This window comes from Gymnoscopelus braueri (genome assembly GCF_963280865.1).
Source record: "Gymnoscopelus braueri genome assembly, chromosome: 9".
NCBI classification, from domain to species: Eukaryota; Metazoa; Chordata; class Actinopteri; order Myctophiformes; family Myctophidae; genus Gymnoscopelus; species Gymnoscopelus braueri.
In genome coordinates, this window is record NC_137610.1 from 48,149,037 (window position 1) to 48,164,792 (window position 15,756).

At 41.3% G+C, this 15,756-nt stretch overlaps 1 protein-coding gene across 5 annotated transcripts in view; it reads left to right on the forward strand.

The window, feature by feature from the left end:
• LOC308091375 (GRAM domain-containing protein 4-like) overlaps nt 1-15,756 on the forward strand; it is a 128,888-nt gene that overhangs the window by 103,191 nt on the left and 9,941 nt on the right. For 4 of the 5 annotated variants that reach the window (XR_013933709.1, XM_080436953.1, XM_080436954.1 and 1 more), the window contains 9 exons: nt 1,220-1,245; nt 2,332-2,423; nt 8,419-8,510; nt 8,915-8,963; nt 9,152-9,223; nt 9,892-9,935; nt 10,260-10,369; nt 13,469-13,620; nt 14,340-14,357. Coding sequence is in view for 4 of the 5 variants with exons in the window: in XM_080436953.1 (XP_080293079.1) it covers nt 1,220-1,245; nt 2,332-2,423; nt 8,419-8,510; nt 8,915-8,963; nt 9,152-9,223; nt 9,892-9,935; nt 10,260-10,369; nt 13,469-13,620; nt 14,340-14,357 (655 nt within the window). In the remaining variant the exon portion in view is untranslated. The remainder of the gene's footprint in view (nt 1-1,219; nt 1,246-2,331; nt 2,424-8,418; nt 8,511-8,914; nt 8,964-9,151; nt 9,224-9,891; nt 9,936-10,259; nt 10,370-13,468; nt 13,621-14,339; nt 14,358-15,756) is intronic. The other variant, XM_080436955.1, reaches the window with a different exon arrangement.

Below are 15,756 nucleotides of genomic sequence, written 5' to 3' on the forward strand. Positions count from 1 at the left end.
ATGATTAGACTGGAAGAGAGAGAGAGAGACAGAGAGATAGAGACATAAGGGCTCGATATGCTGAAAATAGCCGATGTACAAGCTCACAACTCGTTGCGTCCGCGGCACGCTTTGAGCTTGTACATCGGCTATTTTCGGCATGCGACACTGGCGAGCGACTAAGTACAAATGGGTCTAGAGAGAAGGAGGCTGAATCTTCCACTCTCTCTCTCTCTCTCTCTCTCTCTCTCTCTCTCTCTGTCGTCTGTTACTCAGTCCTCACGACAAGACAGTGAGTCACAGGAGGTGCTAGATGAAAACAAGGTCACTGTGGCTGGCCCGCCTGCCTGCACCCTTCCATACAGGAAGTACTGAGGAGAGAGGGAGGGATGGAAGGGGCTGTGCTCAAAACAATCGAGATGCCAATATATCGTCCTTGCCGATATACGCGTATCAATACAGAGTCTATACCGTATCGATACGGCAGACTTGCAACAAAAGAGTTGCAACAAAAGACTAAAAGCAAAAAACAAGAGATATCCGAAAAGGTAATATATTATTTGCATGTGTTAATAAGAACTCTGGGATGACAAACATAGTTGTTTTATTTGAATTCTTAACATCTCTCTGGGCCTGATCGAGGTGTAAGTGTTTTAAGTTGTGCAATATACTTAACACTTTGACTTTGCTGAATAATAAAGAAGGGGCCGTGGACAGGAAGGACATTATTCAAATGCAAAGTGAATAATGTTGTTGGTTGTAGGCAATACCCAGCCCTAATGGATGGGTGGATGGATGCTAGAGGCAGTGTGGTGCGAGGCACGAAGGCCACAGGTTTGATCCCCACATGGGGGGGGGGCATGAGGACCTGATCCGAGACAGAGCGGTTCTGCCGCTGGCTCTTCCAGCATGAGTGCGTCAACCGTTTAATCGCGTGTGGTGCGGTGTGATGATTAATGTGGGTAAGGGTATGCTTCTACTGGTTCTACTGAGTGAAGACCCGCCCTCGCTCCCCTTCCACCAAATAGCATTCGTTTTCCGGTTCCATTCGGGACCGGAGATTCCTAGACGGTGGATTTCAATTTGCTGAAAGCAGTGGCTTCAAAACAGGGTCTGCAGAAACCACTGGAATGACGTCACGGCTCCTTTCTTCCATTTATTCTTTACCGTCTATAATGGTTTGGTCTTAATATAGCCGATAACGTGCTCTGAATGCAAACTGTTCTCTCTCCCTTTTCAGGTTGACGGAAAACATGAGACGACTCAGTAAGTAGTGATCACTTACATCCATATCTACTTTGAGCACTTAAAGGGGTAGTTCACCCCCCAAATAACTTTTTTTCTATTGATTACTCACCCCATGGAGCCTTGAATTCATGGATATTTTTTTGTTTTTGTCGCATTCCTTCCTTTATTATTTGATTATAATAAATTTAGCCCCATTGATTCCGGTAGGAGACACAAATGCATTTGTGTCTCCTACCGGAATCAATGGGGACACATTTATTATAATCAAATTATTCGCTAGGAATGTGACAAAAACAAAAAAATATCTATGAATTCAAGGCTCCAGATGGTCAGTAATCAATAGAAAAAAAGTTATTTTGGGGGTGAACTACCCCTTTAACCCTAGTGTCCCTATTCTGGACATGTCATAATAAGTGAACGAGCTCACAATGTGCCGTTGGGCTCTATTCGGCAAAGATATTCGGTTTAGACTGTAGAGGGAACAAAGGAGGGGGCCAAGTATTATGAGGGGCCCTTACAGGTCTGTAACTCTGAGAGTGTACAAATGGAACCAAATGGCTCCTTACGGTTCATTTGGTTCCATTTGAACACACTCTAAGTTATGGTGGTCCTTGAAATTAAATTAATTGTAATTGTATTCACCTGTTTCCTAGGCTGTGTGTTTTCCACTTCCTGTCGATTTGATCCAATGAAATCCATTGAAACTGGTCAGATGACCAATGATATCCAATGAAATCGACAGGAAGTGGAAAACACACAGCCTAGGAAACAGGTGAATAGCAGACGTGAAGTCTGACAGTGTGATAAAACCGGTTCCGGAAACGGTTCCACATTATGATTGAACCGATATCCGGTTCTTCAATGTTGAATCCGGTTCTGGATCCCAACCCTAGTGAGCTTGTAGATCTGCTCTGCTATTTATTTCTGTATTTATTTACATTTCTGCCTACAATACATGCCCAAAATACGGACGCCTTGTTGCAAGTGGCTAACTGACCGACGACTCACATTTGAATAGCATTCGAGACACTGTTCAGTTGTTGAGTTTTTTTCTTAATGTTCTTGTTACATCATTGTGATGCACGGTCCTTTGTCCCGGTGCAGAGCGCGGTGCCAAACCCGTCACCAACTTCATGAGGAACCTCTCTGCCTTATCCAGCTGGCACTCTGTGTACACGTCTGCCATCGCCTTCATCGTGAGTATGCACGCACACACAAGCACACGCACACACACACACACACACACACACACACACACACACACACACACACACACACACACACACACACACACACACACGTAGAGGTACACTAAAATCGTTCATCAGTATCGACCAATATTTACTTAAAGGGCAAGACCACTTTGGTAGAGGTTTGGGTTGTGTAGTTACCTTGCCATGATGGAACTCCAAAGGTGGACAAGAAATCAAAAATAATTGCTCCATTGATTAGAAATTGATAATTCAAAATATGCTCTTCATTGACTTACATTGTAAGGTAAAACAGCTCTCAAAGTCACTCTTTTACCCCATAAACGAATGCAAACAAAGTTGATTCAGACAATATAGAACATCACCCAAACCCAGCACTGTTTTTTTTTTTTATAAAAATGTCAACTTCCTGTTGATTTTACCATTTTTATTAAGAAGAAAACCCGGACTGGATCCGCGGATCCGGATTCGGATCTTCAAATAGTAAAATCAACAGGAAGTTCACATTTTTATTAAAAAAACAAACAGTACTGGGTTTGATGATGTTCTATATTGTCTGAATCAGCTTTGTTTGTGTTCGTTTACGTGCTAAAAGAGTGACTTTGAGAGATGTTTTACCGTACAATGTATGTCAATGAGGAGCATATTTTGAATTATCAATTTCTAATCAATGGAGCAATTATTTTTGATTTCTTGTCCACCTTTGGAGTTACATCATGGCAAGGTAACTACACAACCCAAACCTCTTACCCTTTAACCACTTGAACCTCAGCATCCTGGTGGGAACATTGGCCAAAAAAAGCCGATCTACAAGCTCACAACGCGTGTTGGAGTTTGTGGATCGGCTATTTTTGCCGAACAGATTTGGTAGGGGCCGTCAAAAGTAATGAGTACGTTTTAACTCATGTCTGGTTCTCAGACTAGAAGGTTTTAAAGGGGAAGACCACTCATTTTCAACATTGAACTATGTTCTAGGCAACACAGAAGGGGGGGGGCTTTTTTCTTATTTCCACACAACAGCTCTAAGGTGTATTAAAGACATAGTTCAATGTTGAAAATGAGTGGTCCTCCCCTTTAAGTGGTTAAAAATGCAATATTTGCTAAGTCGTACTCGGTAGGTATAAAGTAATCCAGATAGTGTTTACCAATATTTTTTTAATATTTCTGTTTGCAATTTGAAGCTTAAAAAAGCCTTTTGTGATGGTTGAAGGCTGCAGACTCAATCAATGTTTTCTTTCAAAGCTTTGAAAAGGCTCTGGCTGAGTGTAAGTGTTGTTCCGTAGGCCTAATCAATCAGGTACTGTAATAAGAATGCACAGTTGTTGTTTTTTGTATCTGAACCCACAATCACAGTTATATAACTGTCTATTACGCCTGTAGTTCTCAAACTTTTTTCGTGCCAAGGTATTTGGCCGCGGACCCCCATCTGAAAATGGTTTGTGCCAGGGACCCCCAGAAGAGAAGGTTTATGTAAAAAGCTACAAGCTGCTATTTATGATTATTTATTTTTTTTGGGGGGGGGGGTTAAAATGATTGTGATGCTAGCTACATTAACTACTTTACCTGGGGACTCCCTGGAACCCCCAAGGACCGCTGGGGGTCCCTGGACCCCACTTTGAGAACCAATGGATTGCACAGCTTGGTTGAATGATTGGTCAATCACTGAATTCATCAGTCTGTTAGTTTTTTAACTCAATAACAGACTCAGAGCACCTGGCTCATATCAATTTGCGTTGCTTGATGTCTTTTTTTTTGCCGTATCCAACATGGCAACCATGTAAACTACGCCATTACAACTAAACGGTACACTCAAGAATGTTTTAAAACATTTTAGGTGGACATTTTGGGTCAATGTATTAATCTCTTTATTAGTACCTGTGTAATAAGCAGGATAATTAATGGGGAACGGGTCATTATCGAGAAATAAAGCCCTTCAGGATGATTAAAGGGGTTTATTTCTCAATAATGACCCGCTCCCCATTGATATGCTTTATAGAGCTACCAGTACTTTATAGAGCTAGCAATACTAGTTTCCCTACAGGAAACTAGTAATCCTAACCATAACCCCAGCCTGCATCTTCTCCTATTTCTCCCCAAAATAAATTTAACCATATTCTCTTTGTGAGGACCAGGAAAATTGTCCTCACAATGTCTATTTCTCAAATTCTACTACAGTTGTTTGGACATCATCACACAAACACACACACACACACACACACACACACACACACACACACACACACACACACACACACACACACGCGCCCACTGACTCACCTGTTCAGGCTGTCAGTTGCACAACACCAGATAATGTGAGCAAAACATTGCAAGCATTGAGATGTTTTCAGGGAATTTGAGGGGAGCTCACGTTGTGTAACAGTGAAACGCACAACATTTCATCAGAGTTCAGGAGATAAACCACAGTTAACACATACAGTGCCAAGATCGCATCGATGCGTTCTTTCAAATCCATCGCTTGAGTGCCAGGATTCCAAAGAACGCATTGATGCGTTCTTTTGAATTTTCATTGTTTAATCTGTGAACGCACAGTCCTGTTTATTTCTCATCAACACTTTCGTTTTCCACTTACGTCACACTCACCCGGAGCCGGATGTAAAAAAAAAAAAATCATTTCCGGGTCACATTGTTTTTCTCCGGTAATTTTCGGCCAGAATAAGGAAAAACACGTTTTTTTCACACAGTATAAAAAACGAACGGACAGCTCAACTTCTATTTTCTTTGGTCCGGGTGACTAACAGTCATCGTCGTAGTGTATCACATCGTTTTCAGGCCGATCAGCGGACCAGGGATTGTCGAAAACGTCACATCCGGTGAATGACAGGATATGACGTGGGCCTGTTTGGGAGGGGGCGAGCGAGGTGATCAATGTGTGGATGTGCTGCTCTCTACTGGTGGAACTGTCACAATCAGAGAATTTATTTGAATGAAAAATTACAAAACAAAAAAAATAAAAAAAAAACACGCAAATTGCTGGCACAGGGGTGAGTACATTATGAATAAACTCTGGCAGTCAATGTGTTAAAGGGATATTTCACTTTAACCTTATATTATCATCACTTTACCCAAATCCAGATCAAGTGGAGTTCGGAGGTTTTTTGACCATTAATGTGGAGAGATAGTTGTTTTGTCCATCATTGATGAGAATGACAAAGTCAGACCTGATTTAGGTGGTTTGACCGACAGTTTGAGGATCCAATGGAGTCGGGAGGTTTTAGTCAGAAGCACTTTTTTTGATACTTTTCATTGGTTCAATATTTGTAAAAGAGCAAAGCGGGGCTCGCAACTCACTTGTTGGATGCTCCAAAGGTTTTTTATTTGTGACAAACGGCAGATACGACGTTTAGACCCCCTTCGAAAGGGTTGAAACGTTGTCTCTGCTGTTTGTCACAGATAAAAAAAACTTTGGTGCATCCAACAAGTGATTTGCGAGCCCAGCTTTGCTCTTATGAATTCTGTTCTTACAGTTGGGCTCAGCACCAGACAGGCAGTGGTGGTAAAAGTACTCACATTTAATACTTAAGTAAAAAGTATCAATACTGCAATATAAAAAATACTCTGTTACAAGTGAAAGTCTGGAATTCAAAATTTACTTGAGTAAAAGTACAAAAGTATATGTACTTGTAGTCTTGTACACACACAGACGTCTGTGTGTTCAATAGCACTGATTTATTAAAGACAAACAAACTGTTGAAAGACAGAGATGGCTGGTTTCTGCCCGACAGCGACGAAAGATATGCACAAAAGAGATGTGAAAATGACATCGACCTCCCCCCTTGTTGGTCTCCTGATAGATGTCTTTTTTCCAGGCTTGTGATAAACCCCAGACCTCATGGAGAACAGCGTCTTTAAGAGCTATATTTTCCATTGACGTACGCCAGCCTATCTGTCTGTCTGTCAGCACGCCGCACGCACCGCAGGAAGCCACTGATGTGTTTAACTCATTCAGACCGGGAACGCATCTGTGTCGTTTTTAGACGTCTTTGGGCTATTCAAAAATAGCAGATATACAAGCTCGTAGCGCTTTAAAAATACATACATATTCAAAGATTTGCACACATTTTCACGATTTTTCAAAAATAGCAGATCTACAAGCTCATAGCGCGGCACTCTGTGCCGTGCGCTATGAGCTTGTAGATCTGCTATTGTTGAATAGCCAAAGAAATCAAAAAAATGACACAGATGCGTTCCCGGTCTTAATGAGTTAAGTTGCAGAGGGAATAGGCTCATGACAACACATAAACACAAACAAAACAGCACACACACACACACACACACACACACAACACGCACTACTACACTCGCTCACACCCACTTAAAGTCGCTGTCGGGTGGAAACCTTGTATGTCCAAAACGGTTACATTTTCAGGAAATGGAGAGAAAAAAAAACAACCCGTGTTTCCAATGGATCCCATGTAGTTAATATTTAGTCACAAGCCGTTTTGGACCACTTTCTCTTACAATAACATACAAGTTGAAATATGGAGATACAAGGTTTCTGCCTGATATAACGATATATGCACACAGTTACACACACACACACACACACACACAAACGTCACACACACACACACACACACACACACACACACACACACACACACACACACACACACACACACACACACACACACACACACACACACACACACACACACAGAGAGAGGCACCACGCTCACTCTCACCCACTTATACACACAGGCATGTGTGCAAGCACGCTCATATATACAGCCAATTATCCCTCTGCTCCCAGGAGGATGTTTTTTCATCTACAATGTCGTCCGTGTCGGGTGGAAACCTCATACGTACAAAACTGTTACTTTTCAGGATTCGAATGCAAAAAAAAGCAAAAGTAGCAGATCTACAAGCTCAAGGTTTATGTTTTTTTTCTCGAGCTTGTAGATCTGCTACTTTTGATACTTTTGTGTGACACTGTAGTATGATCAAGTAGGCTTAGTAGGGCAATCATTTACGAAAAAACACAAAAAGTTAAAAGTATGGAGATGCTCCGACAGCAACGACGTACGACATCCTAATACACAGCTACTGGTGGAAGGCAACTACGCACATTTACTCAAGTATTGTACTTGAGTGCAATTTTGAGGTACTTATTTTGTTACAAAAATGTTTATGTTCAAAGCTAGCAGATGTACAAGCTTGCAGTGCAGCACGAAGTGACGCGCTGTGAGCTTGTATATCTGGTATTATGTAAAATGTTTAATACAGGCCTTTTTCGCATAACAACATATGTTTATACTGTTGGTACTTTTACTTAAAGTAAATAACATTTCCACCACAGCCAACATCCTAACACACAGTGCGCCCTCTTGTGGTCGTACGGTGTAACTGCGTTGCTTAGATCACAGTAATCAGCAGCACAGTGGCTCTCCTCCCATCTCCCCTTGCTCCTCTATTTATAGAAACATCCACTCCTGCTCCCTGAATCCATGAATACTCGTTCATCTTTGCATCAATTATTTACCTTGACTCCTGCTTGTTAGCCCAGTCCCAAAATCTGTAGGGAAATGTTCATAGAAGGAGATGACTGGATGTAAAGACTGCCCGACATTAACACAGGATCACTGACATACAGGCAGACACACGCTCACACACACACACACACACACACACACACACACACACACACACACACACACACACACACACACACACACACACACACACACACACACACACACACACACACACACACACACACACACACATGCGATTGTTTCTTTGTTTCTTTCTTTTTGTTTTGAACATCATAATAAAGTCACAGTAAAAGGTGAAATAAAAACAAAACTAAAAAAACAATTTAAGAAATAAAAACAAAACAATTAATGTGTTAAAAAAGGCATTGGCTCATCACAATTATTAGAATGTGAATGATAACATTTAGGTTATCTTTCTCTCTGTCTCGTTCCCTCTCTCTCTCTCCATCTGCGTGTGTTTTCCACAGATCTACATGTACGCCGCGTGGCACGGCTGGGCCATCCCCATGTTCCTGTTCCTGGCCATCCTGCGGCTCTCCTTGAATTACCTCATAGCAAGGTGACACATTATGCACTTTATTCTGATCCATGTCAATTACACTCACTTTACCTCATAGCAAGGTGAGGTCAATGTCAATAACACTCACTTAGCACTTTTATTTTTAATCACATAAATAGGATATACAGTAAGGCTTCAACCATCAATGACTTTATTATCTGTCTGTCTGTCTGTCTGTCTATTCATTTTGATTAATCGAATGGCCTTGAAGCATGTTTATATCCTATTTTAGAAATAAAAAGAAGAAAGAATGAAATTTCATTTCTTCCTCCCAAAATCGAATATATATTATTAAAAATGATAGTTTTCAATCGATTAGTTTTATTAACTGTTGCCAGTGACCAGTCAGTGTGAAGCTGAACTAAGCATTGTGACCTTGTTTTCTTTCTTCTCATGCTTCTCAGAGGGTGGAGGATTCAGTGGAGTATAGTGCCTGAAGTCTCAGAGCCTATGGTGAGATAACAACACCCTGATTTACATCTATTGTAGCTCTATAAAGCTGCAATCTGGAATATAGTGCAATTAATAAAACGTTATTTTAACCAATCTGTATGGGAGAGTATGTTAATACAATATAACTAGTCCATCTGCAGTATGTTGGAGGTGGTCTCCCTTATAACTACATTATTTCTGTTTGACAGGAGCCTCCCAAAGAAGACCTGACCGTTTCTGAGAAGTTCCAGTTGGTACTTGATGTAGCACAGAAGGCCCAGGTGAGCTGCGAGTGTGTATGGATGATGACGTTAACTGACGTTTTGTCTTGAAGACCAGTGGTTCTCAAACTTTTTTTTGCGTCAAAGACCCCCAAATTGACACATATTAAGCCCACGGACCCCCATTTGAAAAGATATGCCAGGGACTCAACCATTTAAATGTCTTGGGGGTCCCAATCTACACTGTAGTATCACCATCAGTGTTAATTTAACTCTGAGAGTGTACAATTGGGTCCATTTGGTTCCATGTGTACACTCTCAGAGTTACAGACACATACAGTAAGTGTCAATTTGGTTCCTAACTATTAATTTGGCTGGGGACCCCCTGAAACCCCCTCGAGGACCCCTGGGGGTCCCCGGACTTTGAGAACCACTGTTATAGACTATGTTCCCTAGCCTGGAATCCAGACAGAGGCGGTCATTCAGCGTTTGTTTGGTTTTTTGTTGTTTTGTTTTTTTTCACTTCACTTCTCAGTCTGACCATTTGAGGAAGTGACGCTGACCACATTTATTAACAGTGTGGACAGAACGTCCTGCTGTTAAGTGGTCAGGTGGGTGGGCCGCAAACACTTTTCGAGTTTCGATTTCGAGTCATTGATCCTGGGGAGCTTACAGTAACTCTTCACTACGTTTCAAACCAGTTTTTTTTGTGCTCTTCCTTCAATCAGAACCTGTTTGGGAGGATGTCCAATGTCCTCGAGAAAATCAAGAAGTGAGTCAATATTTCCTTACTGTAATAAATGTGCGTGGGTGTGCGTGTGTGCGTATGCTAATGAGCGTTGCTTAGCATCCGCTATAATCTGTAATATCCCAGTCTGTACTAGTAAATATTTCTCAGATACTTTTGCCTTTTTTTAATTGTGTGTGTGTGTGTGTGTGTGTGTGTGTGTGTGTGTGTGTGTGTGTGTGTGTGTGTGTGTGTGTGTGTGTGTGTGTGTGTGTGTGTGTGTGTGTGTGTGTGTGTGTGTGTGTGTGTGTGTGTGTGTGTGTGTGTGTGTGTGTGTGTGTGTGTGTGTGTGTTTTTCTGGTGCTCCAGTCTGTTCATGTGGGTGAAGCCAGAGATCACCCAGAAGCTGTACATCGCCCTGTGGATAATCTTCATCACATCCTGCCTGCTGCCGTACAAGCTAGTGGGCTTCATGATAGGTACATGCACTCCACTTACTGTATTCAGACTGGGTCCGATTGATTCGAACCATTCCTGAGTACGATTGCGCTCTCCCCGCTGGCCAGCATTCACATTGCCCAAGATTCTTCCGTACCTACTTCATCCAACTGTAATGGTACTTATGTGCCTCATGGGGGCTCTGTGGACTATGGGGCTTTGGGAGATAGAGAATGTCATGTGACAGAAGAATCAGAGTCACTTTTTTTTCAGAGTTTAGAGCGAATAATAAAGTTTGACTGTGTTTCCTGATGTTGTCTTGAGTTAATAACAGAACAACAATACACAACCAAAGCATTGTGCACTGACGGTCTTTGAAACATCGCAACGTAACGTCGGCTGAAATTACCGCATGACAGTTACGTACGTCACTGACGCATCCTTGATGGCATAACAGTGACGTCAAGGACTAATCCTTGGTATCTTTATCCTCGCTGCAGCTCGGATACACATGGGTTTTTTAGTTTTTTCACACTTGCGCTACTCAAACACTAGCAGGATTATTATTTCATGTCAATATTCAAGTAGAACTAACAGAGGGTATAACCCAGGTAAAATAATGTGTCACTAATGTGATATATAAATGATATCTCTGCTGATGGGCAGAAACCAGCTACCGTAACTCCAAAATGTTCATTTCTCAGGAAATGAAAAAACGAAACAAAAAGTGGAGTTAGGAGGTTTTGTTCATCATTGATAAGAACAGCTGAATGGACCTCCAAGCTCACAATGAGGTTGGAGGTCAAAAGGGTGTGGAGCCTGGAGTCAGCAAAACCAGCTAACTCCACCCTCCTTTGGTGGAGTTAGCTGGTTTAGCAGAAAGTTTGAGGATCCAATGGAGTTAGCTGCTTTTGTCTGAAGTGCTTTTATATTTCATTAATTTTCATTAATATAATATTTTTTTAACAAACACACAGACGTAAAGGGTGTTCAATAGCACTGATTAGTGAAAAAAAATGAAAAAGCTGAAAAAAGGAGTTAGCTGGTGTCTGCCAGACAGCAACGATATGATTAGCAGTCCATTTCCTTCTGTTGGTACGGGTGCCTTTCACATTGCAGCGTTCAACGCATCAATCGGACCCCAGACTACCTCCTCTGGTGTTCCCGGGTGCGGTTCAGCGTTCCGTTCCGGGGGAACGGTACGCAGCGTTCCGTACCGGGGAACGGTACGCAGCGTTCCGTACCGGGGAACGGTACGCAGCGTTCCGTACCGGGGAACGGTACGCAGCGTTCCGTACCGGGGAACGGCCAGTCTGAATCGCCCCTTAGTCTAGGAGTAAAGCCGAGAGGGCGCTGCTCCTTAGAGTAGAAAGGGAGGTGGTTGAGGTGGTGGTTCTGGCATCCAGTACGGATGCATCTTGGCCGCCTCCCCAGGGAGGTTTTCCAGGCATCATGTCCAGCTGGGAGGTGGATAATGATGCCACATGGCAGAGACGCTGGACCAGGTGGAGGGATTATAACTCTGCACTATGGGAACACCTCGGCATCCCCCAGTCAGAGCTGGCTCACGTACACAAGGAAAAGGATCGTTATTATTTATATTTAGTTGCACGCCGGTATCATGCACCTAAAATAGCTGATTTACAAGGCCGCGATGTGTCATACCCCGAATCAGCAGATGAGGGGTCTGTACTGTAGATACCCACACTGATTAAAAGAGACACTTTGGAGTCACATTAAAGTAACTAGTGGTTCTCAAATGTTTTCATGTGAAGGACCCCCAAAATGTGCTGTATTTGGCCATTAAAGGTAGGGTAAGTGATTTGCAATTATTCAAATAATTGCAAAATGGGTCTATGTTCTGATAGTGCTCGTTACTATAGAGTGTCCTGTCCATATAAAGAGTCTCCATGTCTCTCCAGCTCTTTATAAAACAGAAAATGTATTTTGTAGTTTTTTTTTTTTTTTTTCATTTCCAATTTTATCCAACCAGGACAGAGAACTCAATCAGGATACAGATTAAACAAGTGAAATTGGAAGTGATGACACTAAGAAATGAGCATGCAAAATTGGAACTGAAAACTATACAAATTAAGCTTAAAAATGGGTACTTTCTCCTGATTGGCTGAGATTTTGACACCTACCGAAAAATGTATTTTCTGTTTATTAAAGAGCTGGAGAGACGGGGAGACTCCTGTTACTGAACAAACACTCTATAGCAATGATTACGATCAGAATATAGTATTTTAACCTTTAAAAAAAATACTTTTTGTTTTAACCAAAAAATATCACTTACCCTACCTTTTAAGTTGAAAATATCTTGTAAATTAGCATTTATATCTTCTGATATAAGATGATGGCCTGATAACCGAGCCAATTGTTATGAGACAGCATTTTCCTTTCTCTCCGGGCATCGGCCCACGCTAGGCCGATGTAAGTGGCGGACAACGCAAGGTGGAAATGTAATGATGCAATAATGCAATAATGCATGCCATATCTGGTCATGCAATATCCGTTCTACTTGTCATAAAACTCATTGTACCCATTATGAGATTATCCAGTGTATGGCCCATTATCATAGGACCATACATGGGTATAAAACAAGATCATGTAACTATAATTAGTACAGTGGCACAAACATGACCCATGGCTGAGTCCCGTGGGTTGGGTTTGCCAATCAGGGAAGCCGATTTCTGTGGACACAGACAGACAGACACATACATTAGTGGTATAAAAAGTACTTTTACTAGGGCTGAAACTATAAATACATTTATTTGCGGTTATTTTATCGATTATCAAATTAATCGAATAATCGACATTATCATTGAATCAACTAACCACTTAAGCCCTATTTTATGCTTTGTCACTCGATGGTGTCGTGGGAAATAGTGACAATATCAGATCTACAAGCTTATATTGCGAAGTGGTCTAATCTTGTAGATTCTATTTTCACTATTTAAAAAAAATATATAATAATGTTTGGTCTATAATGCAATGCCCGAAATAGGGATTGATCAGAATCGAGCAAATTGATTAGTTTGACTTTAAGTTAATATTGTAGTGTTCCTTCACACCACCTGCTTTCTTCTAATCTTCCTTCTCCTCCTCCTCCTCCTCCTCCTCCTCCTCCTCCCATGCAGGGCTGTATGCGGGCATCAAGTTCTTCATCATCGACTTCATCTTCAAGAGCTGTCCCAAGCTGAGAGACAAGTACGACACCCCACACATCATCTGGGCCAACCTGCCCACAGACCCGCAGCTGAAGGGCAGCAACGCCATGCTGGCCAGACGGGTGAGCCCTGGGGGTCTGTGTGTGTTTGTGTGTGGGGGGGGGGGGGGGTGTATGTGTGTACTCGTGTATTACTATACTTTGAGGGCAAAATGTCCAATAAATGTATTACAATATATTTTTGTTAAAATGTGGTAAAAAAATACAATAGGAATGACATTGCTATATACATAGCAACATCTAAAATGACAGGGATGCTTTCCCGGTTTTAAAGGTATAACAACGTATAGGCTTTCCCGGTCTTAAAGGGTTAAAATGTTGATGTCCTCACAAGTGTACAAATGTGTGTTTTGAAAATCTAAGTTTTTTTTTTTAAATGATCTACAAGCTCGCAAGTGACACAACGCTTTGTGAGCTTGTAGATCTGCAAATATACCTATTTGTTTATATATATATTATATGTATATAATAACAAACCCAAAATGGGTGGCGACAGATTGACAGTGGTTAATATTATGTGCATCTGATCGTGGCTAAGGCAGCCACGATCAGATACTGTGTGTGTGTGTGTGTTCTCATTGTTAAGTATTCACTGACTGTGTGTGTGTGTGTGTGTGTGTGTGTGTGTGTGTTTTCATTGTAAAGTATTCACTGACAGTGTGACCTGTGTGTGTGTTTTCATTGTAAAGTATTCACTGACAGTGTGACCAGTGGGGCTTTATTTATTTATTTCTGTTTCTTTTGGTTCCAATCACATGAGTTGTTGTGTTTCCCTCTCTCAGCTTTCTGGCTATGAAAAGGTATGGTCCTCCCAGTGTGCCCTTTGCTTTGACACAGCCTGTGTGGGTGTGGGTGTGTGTGCGTGCGTGTGTGAGTGCGTGTGTCCTTTACCACCTCTTTTTGTGTGTGTGTGTGTGTGTGTGTGTGTGAGAGTGAGAGAGGGAGAGTGCGTACACAAATGGTTAACTTGTACAAGCGTATCTGTGAAGGATCAAAATATGTGCCTCTCTCCCTCTGCCAAAATCTTTAATTCAATTCAATGGCATTTGCATCCAAAATGTGGTTCAAAGGGAGAATCAGATCACGTTGCTCTGTATAGGAATATTTTGGTCCATTTTCACAGACAAATACTGGTTTGTTTTTATTTTGGTGTGTGTGTGTGTGTGTGTTTGAACTGGGGTTAGTTCAAGGTAAGCTGTCTAATAGGTGATTTCAGAGCTAGTAGTTTGTAGTATAGTAGATGAAGTAGATTTAGTTGTTTTAGTCTGAAACCAAGGTCATACAAAAAGCATTGCAACAGTCCTGTCTTCCAAAGTCTTCATTTGAAGAAAAAAAATTGAGCGGTGTCTAATTTATGGATATTTAATTGGCTTTTTGTTAGGCATGAGATTGGCTTTTACAATGTAAAAAAACTGTAGCTTGGTTTTATTCTCCACATCTTTCCAAGCAATGCATTTGGTTTCAGAAAGCATCATTCTATTATTTTCTTATATGTACCCAAATGAAAAGTCTGCACCTGACGATAAAAGAAATGATAGTGAAAGGTTGGCGTATTAAACGTGTCACCATTCACTAGTCACAGGTGAAGTAATCAACTATTTGCACTCTTAGTGCTTTTTGTGAACATACTCCGGGGACCAGATAGTAGAATTCAATGAGTGTTTTTTTTAAGGTACATTTTTATAATTGACTATTTTGGGGTTTATAAAAAAAAAAAATCTGAGGCTATGTGAATTGCCTTGTTCGGTGAACCCAACCCAACAGCACAAGAATTATTTAAAGACCTTACTTGGCCATGGTGTTGTGAGAGGAAATCATAAGAGACATATGCACTATGAAAGTTCATAAAGACAATGGCTGTGGTTTTCAAACATTTTCATGTCAAGGACCCCCATATTTATATGGTCGTGAACCCCCATCTTGAAATATGTTATGCCAAGGACCCCCATAAGAGAAGATTTGAGTAAGAAATGTTCACAATTATTTGAACACCAAAAAAACACCAAAAACAGCTTATTATTTTATTTGGAATAATATAAAGTTTGCCTGGAAACCAGCCGAATCGAACAGATTTTAATAATATTAACTAAATAATTTGGTTGGGGACCCCCTGAAACCCCCTCAAGGAACCCCTGGGGGGTCCCCAAACGCCACTTTGGGACCCACTGCTTTACATGTTGATGTTACACTTTTCGAATA